Here is a 27,423-nt window from a genome sequence, read left to right on the forward strand (position 1 = left end):
AAGCAGGAAAAATGCCCATACACATTAATAATAATAAAGTGTTTTTAAAGCAGAGAATGGGGTGGCATGGCTCAGTGTAGAGTACCTTTTCCCACACACATGTGAAGCCCTGAATTTAAAGTGTATACATGAGTTAGCATTGGAGGTTTGATTGTTAGGAAACCCCAATCCCAATCAATGTTTCAAATCACTGGGTCATGGGATGATAAATTGAAGCGAATGTTAGTTTTATATATCTATATGTCTTAAGTTTTTTATTTGTTTTTTGCACAGTTAAGATGACACTTTTTGGAAAGACAGTAGGAAAACTAACAGAGTTTCTAGTAGAACTAGTAAAATGTCTCTCTGCACAAGGTGGGTCGGTGATCGAGAAGCAGTGCTCAGACCCCAGCTGCACACACATGGTTGTGGGCTACCCACTGCGCAATGAGAAGTACTTAGCCTCCATGGCAGCTGGCAAGTGGGTGCTTCATCGCTCCTACCTGGACGCTTGCAGGACAGCTGGGCACTTTGTGCAGGTGTGTGTTTACATTCCTACGAAAGGTTTATTCTAGGAGATCCCTGATCAGATACTCAGATGCATGTAATTTAAGTGACCATATGTGGCTAGTTAAGATTACACCAGTTGTGTAATGATCTTACTAACAAAACGTTTGCAGAGTCAGGGTGCTTTATTCACATACCTCTTTCTTAAATGTTTCAGTTGGCATACAAAAAATGAGTTTCATTGTGGCCTACTTGCTTTTTGTTACCTGATTTGTCAGTGCTTTTTTTATTGACATGATATCCTCTTATTTTGAGAAGATTTCAAGATAGCTCATTGTAAGCCTTTTTCTTTACTATTTAGTGTCTACCCTGCAGCTTCTGAAGCTTCTGGTATGAGTTCCTTGGGAGTTGTATCAGTCCATGCCTCCTCCGACTGCTCTCATGAAGCCAGATCTCTTGAATGTACCAAGTCACCAAAATACAGCTGTCTGGCCAGGAGTGTTGTTTCTGGGAAATGAGTTTCTGGTTTTAATTAAAAGCCAGCTGTTCTTGATTCTTAACATAAGAATGAAGCTGTGGGGCTGGAGAGTTGGCTCAGAGGTTAAGAGCACTGGCTGTTCTTCCAAAGGTCCTGAGTTCAATTCCCAGCAACCACATGGTGGCTTATAGCCATCTAGCATGAGATCTAGCGCCCTCTTCTGGCCTGCAGGCAGAATACTATATAAATAATAAATAAATAAATCTTAAATAAATTCAAGTGAAGAATGAAGCTATATATCCTGTGTATTCACAAAATGTTTAGTGTTCTCTACACCTCTAACAGTTGAACATACAGATTTGATCTTAGATTTAAGGCTTTTTGGTGCCAGAAAATGCTCTGTGTTAGAGGAACCCAGAAGTTGACTGGCCTAATTTTCTAGGAAGAAGATTATGAATGGGGAAGTAGCTCCATACTTGCTGCTCTCACTGATGTCACTGAGCACCAGCAAAAACTAGCACTTGGAGCAATGAGATGGAGGAAAAGAATCCAGCAAAGAAAAGAATCGGGCATTGTTGAGGTATTATTATATAGATACTACAAATGAGATTCAGTATTATGACTTTTGTTTTAAAGAGAATTATACTTGACCAAGTAATTCTAAGTTTTTTTTATTCCTTAATTGATAGAACTAAAATTTGTGTTGTAGCTGTGCAGGTGCTGTCACCTTTAATTCCAGCATTTGGAAGGTAGAGGCAGGAGGGTGACTGAATTCCAGGACATCAGGGCTATGTAGAGAAATCTTGTCTACGGAAATAAACAAAGGGCACTGTGTTGTACAGTAAGATGTGGGTCTTCTCAAGATAACTTGGCTTTTCAGGATGTAGCATCAGGAGTCCTAAACTGAGTGTGCAGATTCTCCCTAATAAGCCTGAGACCCAAAGTCTGTATTCTTTGAGTAGGGAAAGTATGTCCTTTATTTTCTGATCACTTATTAAAAGCTAACATTTCTTTTAATTATAAATCTAGGCCGCACATCACAACATTAATAATACTCGTGATTTATGCCAGTAAAAACCAGATTTTTTTAAGCCAGCACACATGATCATGAGTTTTGTTAATAAGTTTAAGCCAGCACACATGATCATGAGTTTTGTTAAAAAGTTTCCATGCACATATGTCACTGTACCTGTGCCCATCCTCACTCTCCACTGTCCCCCCGCACATCCTCCCTGTCTTGCTGGCCTCTTTCCTCCGCCCCGTTCAGTCCCCCTTCTGCTTTTATATCCTATATTCATTTATTAACCTTAAATTTTTAAATTTTTGTTTCGATATAGAGAAGAAAACATGCTATTTGTCCTTCTTAATCTGGACTTAAGTGATGATCTTCACTTCTATCCATTTCCCTGCTGACATCATTCCATTCTTTATGGCTAAATCATACTCCACTATATGTGCCTATGTATTACATGACAGCATTCCCTTAAGCAGTTAATATGGACTGATGTTAGCCATTTTGGCTAGGTTGATAGGGAATCTCAATTTAGCTTTGATTTTCATTTTCCTGGTGGCTAAGGATTTTTTTCAAGTATTTTCCACATGTATCTTGTGTGTGTGTGTGTGGGGGGTGCTTATAGGCAGCTGTCTGTGTGGATTCTGGGAATCAAACTCTGATCCTCTGCAAGAACAATTTGCTCTTTGAACCTCTAAGCCATCTCTCTGGCCCTTCGTTTGTATTTCTTTTGAGAACTTTTGGTTCACCTCATTTACCTGTTGACTGATTGAATGATTTGAGGTTGTTTTTTAAGTTTTTGACTCAGTCTCATGTAAAAGAGAGTGATCTCAAAATCCCTGTGTTGCTGAGGATGACCTTGAATTTCTCCCATATCCACCTCCCATGTGCTGGGACCCTGCCTTGGGTGATTGGGTTTCTTTTGTTGTTGTTTGGGTTTTTTGTTTTCTTTTGTTTTGCTGTTTTTGATGTTGAATTTTTGAAATTCTTTATAGATTCTAGATGTTAATCTCCTGTTGGATATACAGGAGATTTTCTCCCACTCTTAGGGTGTTATCACACTAGCAGATTGTTTCTTTGCTTTGCAAAAGCGTTAGAGATGGAACCCCATTTGTCAAGTCTTTTTATTTCTCCTTTATTACGGTTTTTATGGTAACACGGGTGAGGGTGGATACCATGGCACCAGTGTGGAGGTCGGAGCACAACTTGCAGATGGTTCTTGCCTTCCACTGGGGATGGAACTCAGGTCATCAGACTTGACACATCTCTCTATCTCTGAGCCATCCCACCTGTCCCTCATACGTTAATTTCTGAAACATTAGAGTTCTTTTCAGAAATTCCTTGCATCCTACCTCATAGTGAAATTTTCTCTCCTCTCGTGTTCAGAGTTTGAGGTCTTAAATGACTTTGAATCCAATTTCAGGAGGAGAATCTAGTATTTTTGTTTGCATCTTATTTATAAGATCCTGAAGTACTGTGTTTATTGTAGTTACCAGACCCATCATTAGTTCTTTTGTTAGTTCTTTTTGTTATATTAAATGTGTTAATATAACATCTATCTACTGTGTCACAAATTTGCTTTTAATATTTATTTTTAATACACAGTTCTTTGTATTCTGAAATTTTAAAACAGCATCTATATGGTATGGGATTATCTAAGTTGTTATCTAAAGAAAGACGGAGGAGGAGGAATCCATAGGTTTGACCAGACTGTCAGAGAACTCGCAGAACATCTAGGCATCCCACTATTAAAGTGCTATCATGATCCATTGAGTTCTTTGTATTCTCCAAAGCCTGGTTAGCCTCCAGTTCCTTTCTTTCAGGATAATTTTACTGTCTTCTGTTAAAGTGTTATTTCTTACATATTTAATTTTCCAAATATCAAACATTTTGAAGAGATACAAGGAAGGCCCCACTACTGTAGAGCCAGGCTTTCACTCTTATCCTTAACAGCTGCTGGAAGCTCAGCTCACTGACACACCATGGCTACACACTAAGACCACATGTTTAATGCTCTTTACTGGAAACAGCTATGTAGTGACAGAAATAAAGCTTATTGGATTATTGGCCCAACATATGGCTCAGCAGGTAGGAAGGCACTTGCTACCAAACGTGACGAACTGAATTTGATCCCCAAGGCTTGAATGGCAAAAGTATAGAACTGACTCCTGCAAGCTGTCCTCAGACTTAATGGACATAAGCTTCCTACCCATTTTTCCAGAGAAATAATGGGGGGGGGGTACTTGTTGACATTTTAAGTCCACTGAGGGTACTCCAGTAATCTAGCACTTGGGAAGGCAGGAGAATCAGGAATTCAGAGCTAGCCTTAGCTTACAGTAGGTAATTAGTCTGAGCTTTATGAAATTTGGGTTTTTTTGTTGTTGTGCGTTTTTGCTTTTTAAAAAGCTAATGTGCTGGAGAGGTGGCTCAGGGTTAAGAGTGCCTGCTGCTTTTCCAGAGGACTCAGGTTCACTTCCCATTACCCACAAGGCTGTTCATCTGTTATCTTGTCCTAGAGGATCTGATGCCCTCTTCTGACCTCTGCAGGCACTGCCCCACAGATGATACACAGTCTTTGTATAGATATGCAGACAAGACACCCTACACATTTAAAAAGGAAAAAAAAAAAGACAAAAAGTTACTTATGACATTAAACAATTAAAGGTAAATTCATGCATTACCTCTGCAGGTTGAATGTTTAGTATATTAAAAATGGCATGCACTTTTTTTTTTTTTTTTTTTTAATAGGGAGCATTTAGTGGCTGGAAGGTTATTTTACGTGTTGACAGGCACCGAGAAGCTGGGTTCAAGCGCCTTCTTCAAGCAGGAGGAGCAAAGGTTTGTGCTGTGCTGGATCAATTTACTGCTATTCAAGGGGCAGGCTTGCATAGACTTTTCCAGCAATGTTTGATGTTTCCATTCCCTGTGTCTTTTGAGGTACAGCCCTTGAGTGCATACTTCACAGCTGAGCCACTTTGGAGTATGAGGGGATTCTGATGCTTCTCTTTTTTCATTAGGTGTTACCTGGTCATCCTTTACCTTTATTTAAAGATGCTACACATCTCTTTTGTGACTTCAATAAACTAAAACCTGATGACTGCAGAGTTTTCATAACAGAGGCTGCTGCCCAGAACATGGCCTGCTTGAAAACAGAATATATCGCTGATTATCTCGTGCTGGTTTGTCACATTCTATTTTTACTTCCATTTATTATCATTATCATTGTTATCATATTGGGGGGGGGGAGCACATGTGTGCCAGTCAGAGTGGCTCAGGTGTAAGAGAACTGGCTGCCGTAGGACTCAGCCTCAATTCCTATCAATGACAGAGACCTACCATGCCCCACTTCAGACCTAATGTTTTGTGAATAAAAAGAATCTGCTAATATTTTTTTTTATGGAAAACTGTTATGACTTAAATTTTTAAGAATTTTAAAAACTATTGAGTGTGTGTGTGCGCGCATGTGTGCAGGTGTCCATGAGAATTCAGAAGAGAGTTATATCCCCTAAAGTTACAGGAGGCTGTGAGCTATCCGATGTGCATGCTGAGAATCAAACTTGGGTCTTTGCAAGAACACTGTGTCCTCTTAGCTGCTAAGCTCTCTCTCCAGCCCTAAATGAATGAATGTTTAACAGTATACTTGCTTCCTAGGTCTAAAGTTAATATTTGCACAAGTAACATTTTAATAATCTGTTTTATTGCATATCATTTCCTCCTCTTTGTTTATTTGGTTAGTAGTTTTTTTGAGACAGGGTTTCTCTGTGTTAGCCTTGGCTGTCCTGGACTCACTTTGTAGACCAGGCTGGCCTTGAACTCACAGAGGTCTGCCTCTCTGCACTCTCACCGCCCGACTCTTTATCGTTTTTTAATGAATTTACTCAGACACTTATTCATGTATATCATTAATTAGAATCCAGTATTTGTTCACAGCTCCCTTAGAAGAGCTATTGTACAGTGAAAACTGTAGATCACCATTTCATTGTGTTAGTTTCCCAGGTGATGGTCTTGCAAATCCTTCAGTATCAATTGCATAACCTTATCTCAGGAGGCATCCTTCAGCCTTTTCAGTGAGCTCTATCCCAGCCCCACAGAGATAAGCTTGTTTGATTATTTGTCCCCAGAATATATTAATCTTGCCTGTTTGAGAGCTTCATATACCTGCCATTAGAGAACACATACTGTTATGTGGAAGCGTCACTTAGCAGAGTGTCCATGGGTCCAGGGTGTGCATGTGTGTTGGTAGCTCATCCCTTTTTATTATAGACCGTTCTGTCTGAATAGAGCATCCAGGCCACTTTCCTTCCAGTTGGTGGTGATACTAAATATGAACAGGGGCCAGATGTGTACAAGTGCTGGGCTATAGACTAAGTATACACTTAGTTTATGTGATCAGGCTGGCCTTAAATTTGCAGGGCCCCCTGCTTCTGCCTCCTCCTAAGATTGCATGGTATGCAGTATCAGACCTTTTCTAGAGGAGATTCGGTGCCACTTTACACCATCATTTAGTTTTATAGTCATTTGACTTTTAGCCATCTGGTAGAGCTATAGTGGGGTGGTAACATCATGCTTTTTAAGAATCAACCTTTTTATCTCTTTGCTGTGTCTCTCTCTGGCTCACTGTCTTGAAATGGAATCCTATCTCGGCCTTCCAAGTGCTGGGTTTACAAGCATGTATCTCTATGCTTGGCTTAAATTTCTATTTCTTGTTAAATGCTGTAAAATAATTTATATATTTTGTATCCTGCCTTTTCTCAGGGTCCCAATCAAGACGTTCTCTGGTATTCTTTTTCTAAAAGTTCTACAACTTTGGCTTTTACTATTTTGTTTTACCTTTATTTTGTGTGCACGTGTGTGGGTGCTGTCAGAGGCCAAAAGAGGGTATCTCTTCCCCTGGAGCTGGCCTTATAAGTAGTTGTAAGCTGTCTGACAAGGATGCTGGGAACCAAATGCTGGTCCTTTGCCAGACTAGCAAGTGCTCTTAACCTTAAACTCTATCAGCCCTATAGCTTTTGTCTGTGACCTGTGTCAAATTAATTATCCTTTGGGCTGTGAGGTAGGGGCTGGAGTTTCCCCCTACAGCTAGATGTCCATCATTTGTTAAATAGACTTTCATCGATTCAAGAGGGGCTTTGGTACTTGTCTGAAAGTCATGTGTCCTACACCTGGCTAGAGAATTCTGTTTTAATTATCCCTGCATAGTCCTAGAGCCCTTTTCACTTCTAGAAAATCTTCAGCATGTGGTTTTATATTTAAAATAAACTTACAACTAGGCTATAATTGGTTTTACTCTTTTTCTTTACCCACCCACTCTAGTCTGCTCGGAGTAAATACTTTACTGATCCACATAAAACCTAAAAGCCCTCCATAGATCTGGGGCAGTGGTGGTGAGGGGAGAGAATGGGAATAATTGTAGGACCTTCGTACATGCTGAGCTCAGGTGGCACCACTGAGCTGTATCTCCATCCTGCAGTTTTTATTTCACTCTTGGCAACTACTGATCTGTTACCAGTTTCTAAGATTCCTGTAGTTGTCATGTGTAAATGATATATCAATGTCTCTAGTATTCTTGGGTGTGACAGCAATGCCTGTAATTCTATCAGGATGGAGACTGAGGCAGGAAGATCAGAAAGGCCATCATGACTGCTAGCAAGTTTAGGCCAGCCTGAACTACATAGTGAGACCTGTCTCAAAGTACAAAAAATAAGAAAAACAAAAAACCTGTTAAGAGTATGATATTTATCTTTTGCAAACTTCGTAAGTTTTCTCCAGACTGTTGCTTACATCCTTTGCTTAGCCATTGCCAGGGCAAAGGATGTTTGGGTTTTTGTTTAGGTGTTTTATGAAGGAAAGCAACTAGGACCATTTGTGTAGTTTTTTGTTGTTGTTGTTGTTTTTTTTTTTTTCCTGGGACTGAGTTTTCATTTCACTGGGATTATGCACTTAAGTGTCTGAGTGCTTTTCACTGAGTGCCTCTTTTAAATTTCTTGGTACTATTTTGTTAGAAATTTGATACCATGAACTAGTATTTGGAAGGAAGAGACGTGGTTTCTTGTAGTTCAGGCTGACATCAAACTATGTAGCTAAGAATGACCTTGAATTACAGCTCCATAGCACCATGCCTGTTTTGCAATTCTAGAGATCAAACTCAAAAGTTCCCTGTATGGTAGACAAATGCGACAGCCCAGCCATGGCTCACATTTTCCCACTTTTCATTGAGTTGCTTTTTTACTGGTGAACCTTGAAAATGTTTGTTCGTGGATAATAGCTCTTTGCTGGATCTGTGGGTTCCCCCTCCCAGGCTATATAGCCTCTATTCTCTTAGGGCCTATGGCACAGTTTTATATTGTAATGAGGCCTGATTTAACATTTTATGGAGTTGGTCCTTTCTGTAGCCTGCATTAGGTCTTACAGCCGGCCATTTTTTTTTCTTGAAAGTCTTATGGGTTTTGTGCTTACAATTAATTTTGAGCTAATTCCTTTTTAAGATGTGAGATTTGGATCAAAAAAAGATATTTCTCTAAAAATGTCCAACTGTGTTGGAAGAACCGTGTTTTCTCTGTAGATTGGTTTTAAATCTTGGGTGTATTTTGTGGGACAGCATCTTGAGTGCCAGTGATGCATGTTCTTTCCTCTTGTAACACATACGTGGCTACTTAATAAGCCTGTTAGGAGGCAATAAGCTCTCCGTGCTTTTTCACGGTCCTTGTAGGTATTTTAGATACATTTACATACATCTAGGCTAAGCTTGTTTACTTTTAAGTTAGCTAAAGTTTTCACAAAGGTGGGCATTGATGTAGCATCACTGTGATTAATTATACGTGGACACTGGGTGAGTGTGGCATCAAATTCGATCTGCAGGGGTTTTTTGTTTTTCTTTTCTTTAGCATTTGGCGATTGTCAAGCTGTTAACTCTTAGGTCAGTTTAAGTATATACCTGAGTTTTTTGTTTCACTGTGTATTCCGGGTTGACCTTGAAAAACTATGCTCCTTCAAGTGTCCCCTGTGTGTGCACTTCCATGCCCTGTATAAGCGTTTTATTCTTCAGTACAATTCTGGTTGAAAGTGGGTTATGTTCTGTTTGGGTTACACCCTAGATACCATGCATGCATTTCCTTTAAAGGGTACTGTTTATTTGTTTGCATTTATTTAACCAACCATAGAAGAAGCAGCTGAGCTGTCAGTTCACATTTTAGCCTTAACTAGTGTCTCCTTTACATAGCTTACAAAGATTTGGCTGGGTTCCACATATTTATTTGTGGCTTTGGTTTTTGTTCAGATACCCAACCTTATTTTCTAAAGGATTGTATTTGCTTTCCTGGTTCTTTAAGACTTTTCTGTTAGAATTTTAGCAAGTCTGTTTAACAAACACACAAAACAACAACCCAGAAGTATTTTCTTGTTTCATTCTCCAGTATGTTAATGTATTTAGTCAGAATTTATCAGTGCTACCAGAGGAATAAACTGGGTCAGAGAACTGGCTCAGTACAATACTTGAGTTCAATTCCCAGCACCCAAAAAGGCAAGCATGGTGGCGCCTGCTGGTCCAGGCTAAGTTCCAGGTTCCAAGTCTGAAGCATTCAGAGCTACAAAATATACTAGAGAGACCTTGTCTTTGGCTTGGAAATTTCTGGTTATTTGCTTTGGGGGAATAAATAGAGAGGTTTGCAGTCAGGTGGAAAGTCTTTAATGTCCTTGCTACCTGCTAGTGACAGTGGCTCACTTTTATCTGTAAATGGGGATGAAAACACCTATCTGGGGTATAAGATAGTAATCCACGCCACTAGCTTTTGGCTACCCCACATACCCCCCAAATTCAATCCATATTTTAACCATTAAGATCTGAGTCAGCCACATTTCACCTGAGCATTGTTATCACAGGGTGTCCTGTGAGGACCCTAACTGGCAAACCTTGAAAAAAAAACAAAACAAAACACCTGTGAATATGCAGTCTTTTCCAAAGGAATGGAATCCACTGCTTCACTGCCTACAAATTTGAAATCTGAAAGTTCCCTCTTCCCATCCTAGGAATCCCCTCCTTGTGTGGATAACTACCGACTGTCAGAAGCTGCTTTATTCCAGAATAAGGAAGCTGGGCTTGGATTACCCCAGAAGAGGAAAACTCCCACAGAGAACGGTGTCAAACGGCCTCGGATGCACTGATGTACTATTGCCACCAAACAGCAAATGTTTTCTAGTTCAGAGATGGCTATGGGTTGGCGACAGTGCGCTTGTCCCTGGGTTTGATTCCCCAGCAATGCAAAACAAGAATTTCAGCTACAACCTAAATGCTGCTGTGATAGGTTTGTGTAGCAGTTTAAAGGCATGCATCTGAACTGGTCCTGTGAACTTGATGCCTTTAACACCTGAATTTGAATCACTGAATATTGACTGTTCCTAATAAAAGAAACTTCAAACTAGCTTGTTGGGAGACATTGGGTACATAAGGACTTGGTTTTTCTTGTAAATATCTGAGGCTGTAGTTTTAACGGGACATAGATTTTGTTTCAAAATGTCTTAGTTCATAAAAGCAAGTTATCAATTGGGGTTAGTCCATGTTTTCCTGATTTTTATATATATATATAAATATTCTTGCCATTTAGCCTCTTAACAGCCTAAGCACAGGGTTTAATAATGAAGCCAGGGCTTTAAACTAAAAATGTATATATATGTAAATGTGTGTATGTATAAACTTACATGATTTGCCAACTGTGGGTACCAAAACGTAGAAAATGAGATAAAGATTAAAAAATATCAGCTCAAACTGATGTTATTTGTTCATTTTGATCTGTTAACAGCTGGTTGTGAACCCCAGCAGGCAGGCAGGACCCCTGTCCTCAATATAAATATGTGAGAGTACGAGCTGGGCATGATGACTTTACCTGTGATCCCAGAACTCAGTGAGGTAGGAGAGTCACTGAGGCTAGTCAAATAAAGCAAAGGCCATCAGTAGTTAATAACATGCATCTCAGCCAGGCACGGTAGGACACACCTGTAATCACAGCACTGAGGAAGGCAGAGGCAGGTGGATCACTGAAAGTGAGGCCAGCCTGGTCTACAAAGCAAGTCCAGGACAGCCAAGACTACACAGAAAAAAACCCTTTCTACAAAAACAAAACCATCTCTTCTGGAGGACGTAAAAGTTTGGTTACCAGCACACTTACTCCAAAACCACCTGATGCTTCTGGGTCCATGGGCACTAGCACACATAATGCAGACAACTAAATCCTAAAAGGTGGCAATGTGTTGCTTTAAAATAACATGTTAAGTTGGCTTAGGCTAGACAAGTACCTCTTTGAAACAGGAGATGGATGGCTTGGCTCCATGGATAAAGTGCTTGCTGTACATAACACCAGATTGGGGTAGGGGGGTTTCCAGAATCTGTAAACTGGGATCCATTGGCTAATCTAAAAAACAGTTCAGCAAAAGACCTTATCTCAAAAAGGGTAGAGAGGCTCAGTGGTTAAAAGCACTGACTGCTGAGCCACTGGGTCTGAGGGCATTCAGTCATCCTCAGTCCCAGGAAGATCCAATGCCCTCTTCTGGTTTCTACGAGGATCAAGCAGCACCTGGACAAACATGCAATCAAAACACCCATAAACATAAAAAATAATGCATGCAAAACAATTTTGAAAAATATGGTGGAGGGCTAGGGAAATAGCCCAGGCTCAGCAGATAACTGCCACTAAGCCTGACAACCAAGTTTGATTCTCCAGAACCCAAGATACCAGAAGTAACTCCAAGTTGTCTTCCAACTCCATGTGTGTGACACATACACTACTAAATGTTTACTTAAAAGACCAATAAAGACAAGGTGGAAAATGTTAGAAAACACCTGATCAGCTGTCAAGTCTCTGGCCTCCATATGCTCACACAACCATACGCCACAGACTTGTGTATGTCTGTGTATTAAAAAAAAAAAAAAAAGCTGGGATGTACCTTAGTTAGCAGAGTTCTTGCAGGCCGGAAGCCTAGGTTCAGTCTCCAGCACTGCATAAATACAGGCGTGCTGGCAGCACTTGGAAGGAGGTAATAGGATCAGAAGGCTCAGGGTCATCAGCTACAGCAAGTTTGAAGACAGCCTGGGCTACATGAGATCTTGCTTCAAAACCACAATAGACAAAAGCATTTTGCAAATCACATTTCACATGAGGTACTAACATCTAGAATATGTAGTCTAGTAATAGCTAAGCTTAATAAGGACTGGTTTTCAAATTTTTAAGGGCAAGCAATACAAGAGATGCCAAAGCCACTGAAGATACTTCAGGCTACTCAGGAGGGTTAGAGTAACATTCCAAAACAAGCAATGAGGGTGAGAATCAGAACCCTCACATTTGCTGGGAGGGATAAATACAGCTACTTAAAAAGGGTTCCATAGTTCTGAGGGTGCCATGTGGCCCAGTAATTTTATATTTAGGTATGCTCCAAAGTCAAAAACATACTGACACTAAAACTTGTACATGGCAATTCATAGCAACACCAAAGCAGAATGGAAATAAGCCACATGTCCACTGAGGTACATACATATTATACCCATACAACTGGCTCAAACAAGTTGTACTGATAAAAGACGACCTGTTACACATCCTTGTTCATGCTCAGAAGAGGAAAACCCACAGATTGCCTACGTTAGGCAATGTGAGGCATCTTGTTGGTGTTGAAATGTCAGGATGAAGAGCTGCAACAGACACATGCCTTTGAGAAAACCAAGAACTTCAACTGAGGAGTTGTTCTGCTATATAGACTAGGTTGACCACATAAACACTTTCCTGCCTCTACAAGTGCTGAGATTACAGATATGAGCCACTATATCCAGCTAGTACATACAAGATCAGGATTTCAAGACTAGCCTTGGTTACTAAGCAAGTTTGAGGGTAGCCTGTATTCATAAGACCCTGTCTTTTAAAAGGCCTATGGAAGTTGAGGCTGAGAGCAAAACCAACTTAGCTACATAGTAAGACAATACTTGAAGAACCAGGCATGGTGGCACATGCCTTTAACCCCAGCACTCAGGAGGCAAAGACAGATGATCTCTGAGTTTGAGGACAGTCTGATCTATAAAATGAGTCCAGGCCAGCCAGGGCTATACAGAGTCCCTGTCTCGAAAGAGGGGGGGGAAATGGGGTGGGGATGTTTGAGATGTATGTGGCCTGAGTGTTGAGTGCTTTGCTTGGATGTTTGTGGCCCTAAAGGGGAAAGCAAGTTTTTTATTTTAAATAAAGCAGTTAATCCTCAGAATTGGAGAAATGTCAGTTAAAGAGCACTTGATAAACTTGCTGAGGACCAGAGTTCAGTTCCCAGCGTCCCTGAAAAGAAGTTCATGCTTGTAACTCTAGGGGATCCCATACCCTTTTTTGGTCCCCACAGGCACCTGTACATAACTAGCATGTATTTACATACATACATGACTGAAAAGCCACAACCAAATATAAAGAGTCAACAGCACATAGATGTAAATTTCATTACCAAAAAGGGCTTAAAAGACACTTCTGACTTAGAAATCCTCAAACTGGAGAATGCTGTTCCAGTTTGACTTTCCAATGTTGAAAGATGCAGAGATCTAGAATGAGCACTGGCAGCTCTGGACCCAAGTTTGATTTCCAGTGCCCACACGGTGGCTAATCCTGTGAACTCCAGCTCCAGGGGATCCAGAAACTTCTTGACCTCCTCCAGCACAGACACATACATAGGCAACGCACCCATACACATATCTAACTCAAGTTTTTGTGAAAGAAGCCCAGAGATAGCTCCGAAGGTAAAATGGTTGCCAACACAAGCATGAGGATCGGATCAGATTCTGATCCCAGATTTCTGGAGCTAGGAGACCCTACCTCTAAAGGGGGTGGGGGAGGCGGGGAGAAAGGGTTAGAGAAATTGTTCAGCAGGTAAAGGAGCCTGCTTCCAGTCTGGCAAGTTGAGTTCAAGGCCTGGGATCCAATTATGGGAAAAGAACTGCCTTCTTTTGAAAAGTTGTTTCCTGACCTCCACATACAGGCAAACACAGAAATTAACTTAAAAAAAAAAAAAAAAAAAAAAAAAAAACCGGCACCATGGCTGCAGAATATACCCAATATTAAGCGAGACCTCTAGCTCTCACATGCTCCATCTTCTGCCCCAATTAAAAAAAAAGTTTTGACATGAACTTTCAGTTCACAGAATAAAAGGCATTAGATCTCCCTTAACATAATAAAGCTAACAAAATCTACTGAAGCTTCCAGAACATGGTCCAACATATTTTCATAAGAGTGTCCCAGACTTGTAGCCATTCTCACCCATGCTTTAACTTCTATAGAATTAGGCAAATAAGTAAGTGCACTCTTGGAGAGCAGGTCACCCGCAGAAGTGGGTCCAACACTGCTCTCTAAGTTTAGGCTAAAGGAGTTTCAACTGAATAAAGCATCACATTCCACCACCCATAGGTTTACTTTTTATTCAATGTTAATGTTACAGAGTTCTTACACTGTCGAACCATGCCTGAGAACCCAAAGAAAGAAATGGTGCAATGGACAGCCTCATTCACCCAGACAGTGTATTAAAACTTGATTCATGTGCATTTTGATAATTTCACAATCTTAAAAAATTATAACAAGACTTGGAATTTACATCTGCTGCAGGTCTTCAGCATTCCAATATAGTACGCCATTAAACAGACCTCTTCACATGTCTCAGTTCACTTCTTAAATCAAAACCCCAAACAGCATTTGTGTACGCGCGCAAGTGTGTGGGTGGGGTAAAACATACTTAATGTGATTACTTGTTAAGGTTTCTGGTGCCCAAATAAGCTTTCAGTTTAACCAAGAATTTCAACCTCCTCCCGGTTGGCAGAGATCATGCCAACATTACTTCCCAGAAGTGGCATGCAGTCCGGTCAGGAGATTCTAGCCTCCTGCTTCCCGCACTGCTGCACTCATCCACTAAACTGCAAGGTGTTCTCAGGGTGGGAGAGCTTCCCCCCATTACCTGTTTTATGCCTGTCAGTAGTGAGCAATCTGAACTGTATTTGGCAAAGGGATTCATTTACAGAGAAACCCAGGCACTGCCATCACGCAGTCATATGCCAATATAGAGTATCTGCATTGAACCATTTCTAGTGACATTAAAGTAGGTAACTGCCAGACTATTTCATTTAGTGGAAAGACACTTAGCAGTAACCTCTTTTAAGGGCCAAGTACTACTGGAAAAGTTAAATTGTAATTACTAACAACAGAAGTGCTACCTTACTGGTTATTCCCCTGCCTCTTCAAGTGAACACCACAAACATACTCCCAAGGAGGACAACAGAGCTACCTGGAACAATGAATGCATCTACAGAATAGCCAATACTTTCAATTTGGGGCACACATGGGAATTCTTATTAGACACCATGCAATATTCATGAACTTGGGTGAGGTTTTGCTCCTGTTGCTTTGAACTATTAAGACAGGTCAGTGAATCCTCTCCACCTGAGCAGACATCACACTCCATCCACAGAACTTCAATTTAGACCTGATTAGGAGGCTTAAGCAGCACCCAGAGTGGCGCCTCTTATATCGGCTGCCCTTTATATCAAAGGCTATCTGGTTCCACCTAGGGATTGGCAAATTCACAGGGCGTTTCACAATTCCAATGCCTCATTTAGGCTATTTCACCACACAGTATGCTGTCAAAGAACTGACTCCAAGTCAAAGCAAGGCCTTAATGTGGACCAGAACAAGCACTATCTGAATAAAAAAGTATTCAAAGAAACAAGACTACCCCCCCACCCATTCCCCATTTGGTGGATCCAAGTTTGGTTCAATTAAATCTGTAGTTACTTCATACTACAACTAAAAACTTAAGTTATAAATCATAGCCCCACACAGATGATCCAAACACATCATTTCTGACAGCGGCTTGTTCCAGGAAGTCTAATATAGCCACAGCCTACAGAGTATTCCTTAAGATGGGGCACAGAACAGGTTAATTAAGGTCACTTAACTCTTCATCTTTTACAGCAGATCAGAACCCAGATGGCTGACTTCTGAAGGCTTTCTGACAGGAATCCAGTAGAGTTGGTTTCAAGGCTCACACAGACACTAATAGCTGTACCCTTGTGCAGAAGTTGTGATCCGCATGAAATCCACAATTAAGTGCAGCAAATCTGAGGTAGTCAACCTTGCGAAGGCTCAGTATCTCAACATAAAGATGTCTGAAATGACCACTGGCTGCAGGTTTGGTTTTAAACGCAGAGCAACTATGGAAAGACTGCTGAATCTAATTCACAAATATTTAAGACAATGAAAAAAAAACCCCTAAATCCAACACATATCAAGATCAGTCGTGACTCTTGAACTTCCATAGTGCAACAGGGACAGTCACTGGAATCGAGGTCTTCAGTCAATGTAGATCCAGAAATCAAAAATGCTGAATGGCTGTTCTTGGTGGTTAGCTGTGGTCTAGTTATCTTGGAAGGCTTAGCAAAGACCGCTCCTTAACTGTACTGTGGGTGGCTGTACTTCTGATTTTCAAGCACAGCATACTGGTTGTCTAGCTGAAGGTTAAGGGCCTGGTTTTTTGAAACCTCCTCCCTACCTCTATTTTTGTGTCTTACTACTTCAAAGCTCTTCTCCATTTCTTTATCCCTAAGGGAAAAGAAATGTAATCAGTAAATAGTTCTTCTTCACTTGGGAATTTTGAAAGTATTCTTCCTTGAATTAAAAACAAAAACAAAAAAAGACCCCTAAAAGTAATTCTGGAGAGACAGGAAGGGAATACAAAATCCTTATCAAACCATTTTTAAGGCTTCAATTGAACAGAAAACATGTAATACTGTACTGAAGCTCTGAGGTCCCATCTTCTGAATAGACTATTTCGGGACCAACTTGAAGACAACCAGAAAGAAGCTGTATAATGACATTCCTCCTAAGACTCGCTTCTAAGTTTAGCAGTTAGTACATAACCATGTCTTTATGCATAAGGGTAAAAATTTTCTCATTCAAGTAATGTTCTCATCATTCAATGTTTTCCCCTCCCTTTTGCTTTGGGGGAGTGGTCTGATTAGATCAGGTAAAGAAAGGTATGTGTGGCAAGTCACTGCACTCCCAGAGCCCTCCATACATTTGAGGACAGAGTGGAGGAGCAAGTCCAAGTGGAGGTCTAAATTCAAGCCAGCTGTGCTCTCAACGAGGCGAAAAGGCTGGGATTTACTTTAAAACCACCCAAAAAAATGTTTCCATCTGATGCCATTTACATTTCTTCCCATTTTATTTACTTTTGAGAATTCATGTCCCTAAAAGATGTAGAAGTGCCATATGTGGTCATTTAACTTCAGGTAGCATTCATTTTAAGTACCTGCTGAAATAAGATTATTTTTAGTGTTAGATTTGTAAATGCCAACATCTTTCATCTACTCCCATTTATTGGGAGTGCAATGAGAAATGCTTCTACATTTCTAGCTCTGTATTTCAAAGGAACATAAGCCAGTAATAATGTACTTGTAGAACTAATTAAATGGGGCTGTGACACAAACACAGCAGACAGCAAAGCCAGGTCTTTAGCATCCTTTCTTTTGCCCTTTCCGAGGACTCTTCCCCCATACCGCCTCCTTCCCTCCTGGCCACCCAAGTCCCACCTGGTTCCCAGCTGCCTGTAAGAAAGCCTAACTCATAACCTCATATACTTACTTCCGGCTCTCTACATGCTTGGCAGTGGACTGCAGTGATGGGAACTGTGTGTCACTGTATATTTCTGGTGGTCCTTGTGGTGTTTTCCTTGTCGTGGTTAGCCTTGCCCCAGGGGGCCTATATACACCACTAGGCATTGCAGGCTCCGGGGTTTCTGTAACTAATAGATAAATCATTCATTCAAACGTCTAACCTTCTAGTAACATTTTCCTACACTCCTGATCATTTAGCAATTGTTAGAGCTGGGCATGGTGGTGCATGCCTTTAATCCCAGCACTTGGGGGGCAGAGGCAGGCAGATTTCTGTGAGTTCAAGGCCAGCCTGGTCTACAAAGGGAGTCTAGGACAGCTTGAACTACACAGAGATACCCTGTCTCAAAATACAAAACAAACATGTATACACACACACAGAGTGAGAAAAGCAACCCTAATTTATAAGGGATTCATACTAGACAACGTAAGCAGAGTTCTGTAGTGCTCTAACTTCTCTGGGAATAATTTTAACATGCCATGTTTGTATGTTCTGAATATGGCTTGAGAGAGGGAATCATCTAGCTTGGGAAATGAGTCAAGTCCTCGAGATTACCCTTTTGGAATACAAGACTGCAGTCCCTTGGTGTTTCTATCAGTAAATGCGACACTTTCTTTACTTGGAAGGTAGGCCAAAAAGATATGTTATAAATAATTTATTTAATAAAATGCACACATAGTATTTTAGATTCCAAAGATGATAAAAAAAATAGCTAATCCTTATCTTTACTTCATTTTCTTAAGATCAATGAATGTTCAGTTTCTATTTGCTTATAAAACAAAGGAAAAAGCACCCAAAATAGCTCAAAATCTTGTATTATGACTTAATTTGGGGGCCTCAATCTTCTACGTTTTTTTTCCTATCTTCCCCAACTGATCCTTGATATGGTTTCAAGCAGTGTTTTCCAGTTTTCAAAAATTTTCAAAGTTTCAGGCTGGGGATGTTCAAGAGTATAGCACATGCCCAGTGTGTGCAGGCCCTGAAGTCTGATAGCGTACACCGCGAACACACAATAAACATCCCCATAAGCATATAGTAGCTGAAATAAAATGTTCTTGTAGTTTAAAGCACTGTTTTCTACAGGTTTAGATTACACCAGAGGGAAAGCTTACATGCTTATTTATTATCTAAACTGAATTAGGATACAAACATTAAAAATTGCAAATGGTAGAAGATGCTTGCAATATCAGACAAGAGTTTCTTGAGTCCAAAGCCAACATGGGCAACTCAGGTAGAGCCATCTTAAAAGAAACCAGATCAAACCACAAGTACCTATGACCCTTTTATTTTGGTCATTAGCCACACATGCCTTTTAAAAAATTCATTATTATTTGTTTGTGGATGATTTGACTTGAGAAGCTTGCCTGCTCGCTCATTCATCTACCTACTCACCCATTCATGAGACAGGCTCCACTTTCCTGGTTGCCTCAACTCAAGAGATTCCATCTACCTCTGTGTCCCGAGTGTTGAGATTCAAAACAATGTATGTAGCTATTTTAGATGAGTAAAAATGAAATCTAGATTTCAGCTCCCCAGTCACATTAGCCAAGTGCTAAACACTGAACAGCAACATGTGACTAGATGTCACTCTATCACTGAGCTCTTCCATTACCTCCCAAAATTTTACTGGGCAGTATTTTCTAGAGAAGACAAAAAAGGGGAGATGGGTTCTACATCAAAATTTTTAACAGGGAAGGAACGTAAGGGTACTACACATTAATATATGTGTGTGTACACAGATGCCCATGGTGGCCAGAAGGAAAAACTGGATTCTTTGAAACTGTGATAGGTATTTGTGAGACCCCTGACAGTACTGAGATACAATTCTAGCTCCCTGGTAGAGCAGGTTACTAATTTTAACTGCTGAGCTCTCTCTAGCCCCAATGGGGCTGCATTTTAAAAAGGGGCTCCAAGAGGGTTTTAGTGACAAGGTAAAATTAAGCAGCCATGAAAAAAATGAGGCCAGCCAAAGATGGTTTGGCAGGTAAAGATGTTCTCTCTTCCCTTCCTTCCCTCCCTCCAAACACCCACCCCCTATAGCCCAGGTGGCAAACTCACCACACAAATAATAAAATTAGGGGAAAAAAAAAAAAAAAAAAAAAAGGCCAACACATAAATGTTAGCAAACATGCTGAATCTGGCCCAACAATTTGAACATGGCTATACTCGTCATTAGCTTCTATGCCACAGTAACACGATAGAGACCACTAAAGTCCTCTCATCTACGCTATTTACATCTGGCCTTTCACCAAAGTTTCAGGCACCTGACACAAAGAAGAAAGAGATACAGCCCCAAAGCATAACAAAACATCTGCAGGAGCCGTGTGTCTAGTGAGTTCAAAAGAGAAAAATCAAGCAGCAATACATGGCACTTCACACCAGTCACTGCAGCATTCAAGAGGCCTATATGGAGATGGTTCATTTGGTAAAGCACTTGCTATATCAGCACTATCAGCGTAAGAACCTAAATTTGTATGCACCAGAACTCCAGTATGTGCCTGGAACCAGATTAAGCTTGGGTGGGTGGGTGGTGACAGAGAAAGAAGGCTCCAGGAGTGTGCTGGTCATCTAGTATGGCCATTCAAGGAACTCTAGACTCAGTGAGAACTTGTCTCAAACATAAAGTGTAGCGTGAAAGAAAGATACAAAGTCAACCTCTGGCCTTGATATCAACACACCCCCACACACAAATTTGAGGCTAGCCTGGGCTATGTATGGTAAAATCCTGTCTCAAAACTAAGAGTGATTGGTGGGTCTGAGAATGAGTGAGGATGAATATTATCAAAAATGTACTGTATGAAATTCTCAAAGAATAAAAACAATTTTAAAAATATTTTAAATTAGAAAAAAAAAAAAAAGCTCAAACCTATAATCCCAGCTTTAGGGAATGGGGGGGGGTTGGTCATGAGGTCATCCCTATTAACATAGAGGACACATAAAATGGTGCTTAAAAAAAAGAAAAAAAAAAACTTAAGATTTCTGAGCTGGAAATGCAACTCAGTGGTACAGCACATGCAAGGCCTTTAAATTCTAGCAAAGCAAAAACAAAACAAAAAAGAAACAAAAAGCTGGAGAGATGGCTCAGAGAATATAGTTTTTGTTGAGAGAGTATAAGGACCAGAATTAGATGATCAGGTCCATGCAAAAGCGAGGTACGTCTGGCAGTCACCTGTAATTCCTCACTAAAGAGGCAGAAACAGGATCCTACAAACAAGCTGGCTAGCTAGGCTAGCTGGAATTGGCTTGAGTTCATTGAAAGAGTTCCTTGAAAGAACCTACTCTCAACAAATACAGGCAGACAATGATAACAAAAAGCTTTGGCCTATCCACAGGCACCTGCACAAGCATGCAAACACATATGCACAACACACATTTACCCAACGATGGTTTTTTTTTCCTTTCTTTTAGTTCCAAAGAGCTTTTACTCTCTTCATAAAATAAAAGTTCTACTGAGAACTTAAACTTCAAGACTTAGAATAGCACCAAGGATGTAATTTACTTGTAGAATGCTTGGAGGTCATACCCAGCTTCATGCCCTCGCAACAAAAACAAAACGTTTGACAGCCTACAGGACAAGGTATGTCAATTTCTACATTCTTTCCATTAAAGGATCCCCCTCTCCCAGGCGTGCTAAGGTTCCCACTCCCCTATCCTCTTCAGAAAGGGAAACAGAAGATTACCTAGTACTGAAGCAGGAGGCGCTTGTACCGGAGCTGTTTTATTCCAGGGACCTGCAGATTTTTCTACTCCACTACCACCTCCACCTTCTTCCCAATTATCTCCTGGATCTTCTCTCTTTTCATTATCATCATCTTCCTTTTCACTATTGGAAAAACAAACAAGTACACTTAATTTCCAAAATACTGGGATTAGATGTATGCACCACTATATGAAGTTTCTACAAAAGGACATTTCTTTTTTTAAATATGGTCATATTATGCAGCCCTGACTAGCATGGAACCAGATACACAGACAGGGTTGATACAGATCTCACAGCGACCTTCCTGTCTCTGCCTCCCTCTGCTGGAACTGAAAGCAGGCACCATCATGGCCAGCTAAACATTTTAGGGGGAAAGGGTGTGCACGTATGTAGTCACAACACAACTTCTGGGATCAGTTCTATCTTTCCACCATGTGGGTTCTGGGGAACAAACCCAGGTCACCAGCTTTAACAGCAATGACCGGTAAGCCATCCTGTTGGACCCCCAAAAGGATATTTCTCTTGGAGCAAATGTGTCCTAGCCATAAGGCAAATTTCTTATGGCTTAGTGTTCTGGTTTTTTTTTTTTTTTTTTTGGGGGGGGGAGGTGGGATCTAACTTGGATTCTCAAGCATACTACATTAACATGCTAAACCAAGGCACATCCAGAACCCAGACAAATTTCTTGACCTCCCTTTTATGATTTTATGAACTCCAGGCTGATCTTCCTATCTCTTCCAAGTGCTGAGATTAAAGATGTAAACCACCATACCCATAATTTATCAAGTTCCTTTAAAGACAATGCCCATCAGTTACAAGTAACTACAGCATTTAAAGACCTACGATGCCAACAAGGAGGAAAAGCCTCATCTTCAATCTGTATTTAGACTGTCTCTAAGGGATGGGGGGGGGGGGGGGCTAAGTAACAGCGTACATAGCCCTAGGCATGATCCCCAATACCGAAGACAAGCACAGTAGCAGTCACCATTTGGAGACTAACTGTGATGACCTCAGCACACAAAAGGCAGAACCAAGAGGATGGTGACTTCAGTGATACCTTCCCCAAAAACTAAAAGTTAAATGAATAGATGGCACTTTGCTACAGAGCCTAACAACTTGAATTTAATCCCCAGAATACACAAGGTGGAAGAGAACTGCCAATTATCTTCTGACATGCACAAAACAGCATGCTCACACAAAATAAACTAATCTTTAAAAAACAAAGGAAAAAAAGATGAAGGATATAGTCAATCTAAACTTCAGTTTTCCCTTTTAACATAAAACCTATTCAGCAATTTAAAATGAGGCTGGGCTTACATTAACATAAAATTCATGCCACTTAAACCATCAACCAAACATTTATACTTAACATAAATAACAAAATATCTAGAACAAATAAATCCTTAAAATGTAATTTTAATGAGAAGAGCCAAAACACTGTTAAGGAACTGATGGTTGAAATCCAGGTTCTGCCATCTCTGTCATTTACTATAAGGCTTTCAAGATGGCACTTGCTGGCTTTTAAATAAAGATGACACACCATTATAAAGGGCAAATGAGTTCATACATATAGTGATTAGAAGACTATCTGACACACAAACATTACCAGATGCTTTGTAATGTTCATATGAATTTTATAAATATAGCATTTATATTATGAAGGTTATATATATATATATATATATATATATCCTTACGAAGTAAAAAAAAAAAACAAAAAAAAACCCAGCTTTCATTTGAAAAAGAGATGAAATATGTTATTTCCTAATAAGTCTTTTTTGTTTGTTTTTTTCAAGACAGTTTCTCTACATAGACTTCGCTATCCGGAGCTCACTCTGTTCCACCAGCTGGCCTCGAACTAAGAGATCCTCCCACTGTCTCTGCCCAGTGAGTGCTGGGATTAAAGGCGAACACCACCACTGCCCGGCTTGTAATAAATCTTAAAAAGTTGATCAGACAGAGTGATACCATTTTCTTTCTTTCCTTTTTTGGTTTTTCAAGACAGGGTTTCTCTGTGTATCCTTGGCTGTCCTGGAGTTGCTTTATAGACCAGGCTGGCCTCAAACTCAGAGATCCACCTAACTCTGCCTCCCCGAGAGCCAGAATTACAGGCATGAACCATTGGGCCCAGTGTGACACCATTTTCTAACAGTAGCTTATTAGCTAGTATGAAGTTTATAATTTATCCAGACTAATAACAGTGTCCAAACTTCAGAATCTTTTCAAAAGGTCTTTTTACTTTAAAAAATGTTAAAACTATATCAATATACTTGCACTATAATTGCTTCATGGATGAAATAGGTATTCATCTAGATGCAACAACCCAATCCATCCAAGACAGAAGATTCCCACACACACCGTCATGTTGCTAACACTGAAGCAGCAGCTTTCAGTTACTTATTCACATTTTGAATCTTTTTACTCACCAATGCACTAAAGCACAATTGCTCAACTGTTAGGAACATTTGCTGTAAAGAGACTGGAGTTCAAATCCCTAGCACCCAAATGAAAGTCAGTCATGGTCACAGTAACCCCAGCACTGCATGGCAGAGTGGATCCTAGTTTACTGGCTAGCCAGCTTAGCCAAAATGGTGAGGGGTCCAGTTCCACCAAGACAACTTACCTCAGAAAAAAAAAGAGTGGACCCCCATGGACTCCTCTGGCCCTCAAATCCAAGAGTACAAGGAGTAAACATTCTAGGACACACCACAATGTAAAGGAAAACCCCAATGTGGCTTAATAGATAGCATCAAGTAAAAGTCACATCTCTTTTAATGTAACTAGGGTTGGCCTTGAACCCATGCTTATCCTCCTGCCTCAACCTCAAACTCTGAGACTATAGGCACGTCCCACCACATCCAGCCAGGACACTTTCTTCTAACCCCAGCCCACCCTTCTAAGAATACCGAAAATAACCACAAATTTAAAAAAATACACCTAGATTACTAACTATTAAAAAACACAGCATAAGAGCTCCAACCAGGAGCCTGGGAGCTCAACTGGACAACCCAGTGGGATTGCCCCTATGCCTTAAACAAAGCATTACAAGGTAAAGGTAGGGAATACGGGTTTTAAGTTTAGTCTTGACTGTATAGAGTTTAATGCCTGCTTAAATACAAGCAAGACCCTGCCTCAAAAAAAAACAACCCAAGACTGTTAGATAATAAAGTTAGCATTGAGGATATGAGTCAGTCATAGAATGCTTGCCTACGTTGCCTATGTCTGACTCCGGGCACACAAAAAGTGGGGGGAGGGGTTGCCAAAATAAGCTGGGCATAGTGGTGCAGACATATAATCCTAGCACTTGGGGCTGAAGGCAGGGAAGATCACACCAGTTTAAGGACAGCCTGAGCTACAAATTCCTGATTCCAAAAAGGTTAAAATAAAATCAAGAGTTTTACATCCTGCTAGAAAAACAATTCAATTTAAATATTCTCCATAACTTAACAAAATCAATTTTTTCTCCCACTTCCAAAAAGGTTACTTTTGCCCACTATATTCAACATGGCCAAAAATTGCCACCTAAGTCTTCAAGAACAAGGGTAGACCAGGAGCTAACTTTACCACAGAACTGGAACCACTTCCAGTCTACCAACAACCCTATATAAAAGGCACCTGTAACTTCTCTCCAGATTATAGATCAAGCCTCAGAAGAAAACAACAACAGTTTCTACTTTTCCTTTTAATTGTTGAGATAGATTCTCACTAAATTGCTCAGAGTAACCTTAACTTACTCTAACCCACGCAGGCCCGATTTTTTCTCTCAAACTTATCTCAGCCTCCTCAGCAGCTGAAAATTCAGGCTTTCACCACCAGCCCCAGTGGAATTATTTTCTAGAATGTACTCATCAGAGTATGTACTGCTCTTGCAGAGGATCCAAATTCAGTTCCTAGAACTCATAGACAGTTCACAACTACTTATAACTCCAGCTTAAGAGACCCAATGCCCTCTTCTGGCTCCTCAGGCACCTGCATGCACGCACACTTAAGATATTCCCAACCCAGACACACACACACAAAATGAAAACACAAAAGAAAAAGGACAAACCAAAAACGACCTTTTCATTCCCCTGATACAAAAAGGAATGTTTAATTTGGTAAACTCACAACATGATGTAAAAACATCAGGGACATTAGTACTTGAAAAATAATAGCTGTTTTTTATTTTTTTTTCAACAAAAGTTACTTTTAAATACTATGAATTAGATTTCAAAAGACAGTTTGGAGTTAGGAAAAATATCTACTCCACTGTCCCATACAGCAGCTGGAATTCTTTACAAATTGCAAGCTTCAATCAAAGGCAATTTTTAGATCATTTTGTTCATGTAAGATGAGTTAAGGATTTTGAATCGTAAAGCACCTCTACTTAAAAAAAAAAAAGAGAAAGAAAACTTACCTTAAATACTTACCTTTTCTACTTAAATCTTTCCAAACATGTCACTTTAAAAAACAGACCTGACAACGCAGGCTCTCAATTTTAAAGTCTCTTAATCAATCCAACTTAAAAAAAAAAAAAAAAAAAAAAAAAAAAAATATTTTAAAAACTAAAAAAAAAAACAACATAAAAAAAAAAAAAAAAAAAAAAAAAAGACTGTTTTCCTGAACTTTAAATAAATTCAGAGCCTGAAATGGGAGCACAGGCCTCTAATCCCAGCAACTGAGGAAATCGGATAAACATTAAAGGCCAGTAAGACCCTCACAAACAAAATACTTAGGATCTACAATCTCATTCCTATAACATTCTAAAGGGAATTCACGTGCCACACTAGGACAGTGGTTATCCTTGGGGGTGAAGGCAGTAAAGCTTCAGGAGGAGGGCTGCTCTGTAACATAATTGTTCAACTTCTTGATTGGAGTGAACAGTACATAAATCGGTTTCACTGAGAATACTACAAATCTGTATCTCTCTGGAAATATCCAACACTTCAATTGCAAATATATATCAGCTTATTTACCGGAGAGAACAAGAAGAAATATTATTAAAAGGAGAAAAAAAAAAAAAAAAAACAAAAAAACAAACGTAAGTTCAAGCATAATCTGGTGGTGCATTTAGGTGGAAAATGAAGGCTCAATAGTTCAAGATCAGTGATGGCTCAGTGCTTTTCCGGAGGACCAGTGTCCAGTTCCCAGCACCCACACTAACAGCTGTTACTGTAATTAGAGGACCATACAGACATATTCACACTCATACCCTTAAAATATTTTTGAAAAAAAAAAAAACTAGTTCAAGGTTATCCTCAGCTACACAGTAAGTTCTCAGGGCAGCATGAGCTACAAGATACCTTATTGGGGGTAGAGGGTACCATCTAAGTTCAAACATAGTGTTTGAACTGAAAACACTACATCTGAACTTAAAAATGACAGAATCCATTTAAGTCAAATAAAAATCCAAACAGCTGCACGTAGGGAAACCCTCACAGGATTTTAGAGCTGGCAGCTCATTTAATGACACCAGGAAAGCTGGGCCTAGAGAAAAAGTAATCGTGTCCAATGCGAGTACACTCAACGAGGTAGCTAATCCATTTGTAATCACATCCTACCTTATTTGCATTGCCTGAACTCTTAGTCCGCTGTAATCAACCTCTTTTTGCTCAAATTCTTTCCACTCATCTTCATCCTGTGGAAGAAATGCCATCTGATTAACAGTTCTTGGTAAACAGGTTTCAGACTAAGAAAAAAAAAAAAAGATCAAGGGCTATAGGGATTCCTCAAACTGGTAAAGGCACCTGTAAAACATCTGATTAATTAAGAGATCTTGGCAAACAGGTTTCAGACTAGGAAAAATGCGAACAAGGGCTACCAGGATTCTTCGGCCTGTAAATGCACCTGCAGCCAGCCTTGGGGACGCAGTCTGATTCTCGGGGCCCACATGGTGGAAGGAGAGAACTCACTCCAGCAGGTTGTCCTGTGACCCCTCCCGCACACGCACACCCGAGCGTGCGCGCACAAACAGGCAAGTAAATGTGATCTGTAAAAACCTGCAAGTAGTGACACAAACCTCTAATCCCAGTGGTGGGGGAGGCAGAGGCCGGGGAGGGGGGGTTCTTTGTGACCCGGAGGCCAGTCAGAGCTGCACAGT

The 27,423-nt window shown here is 40.2% G+C and overlaps 2 protein-coding genes across 4 annotated transcripts in view; one reads left to right on the forward strand and one right to left on the reverse strand.

Moving 5' to 3' along the window:
• Topbp1 (DNA topoisomerase II binding protein 1) overlaps positions 1-10,741 on the forward strand; it is a gene marked incomplete at its 5' end in the record, with an annotated part of 28,639 nt that extends 17,898 nt beyond the window's left edge. Inside the window, 5 exons of the mRNA XM_055629506.1 lie at positions 355-518; positions 1,407-1,544; positions 4,725-4,814; positions 4,994-5,155; positions 10,002-10,741. Coding sequence (XP_055485481.1) covers positions 355-518; positions 1,407-1,544; positions 4,725-4,814; positions 4,994-5,155; positions 10,002-10,136 — 689 coding nt within the window. The remainder of the gene's footprint in view (positions 1-354; positions 519-1,406; positions 1,545-4,724; positions 4,815-4,993; positions 5,156-10,001) is intronic.
• Positions 10,742-14,389: 3,648 nt separating this feature from the next.
• On the reverse strand, positions 14,390-26,961 carry Cdv3 (CDV3 homolog; the record flags this gene model as incomplete). 3 transcript variants are annotated; one of them, XM_055629791.1, is given in 4 exon segments in its annotated part: positions 14,390-16,573; positions 17,615-17,774; positions 21,325-21,467; positions 26,885-26,961. In XM_055629791.1, coding segments are annotated over 4 exon segments (531 nt in total), but the record flags the coding sequence as incomplete, so codon positions are not given.
• Positions 26,962-27,423: the final 462 nt, after the last annotated feature.

Source organism: Psammomys obesus, unplaced genomic scaffold (genome assembly GCF_907164565.1).
Source record: "Psammomys obesus unplaced genomic scaffold, mPsaObe1.curated_primary_1811, whole genome shotgun sequence".
Lineage (NCBI taxonomy): Eukaryota > Metazoa > Chordata > Mammalia > Rodentia > Muridae > Psammomys > Psammomys obesus.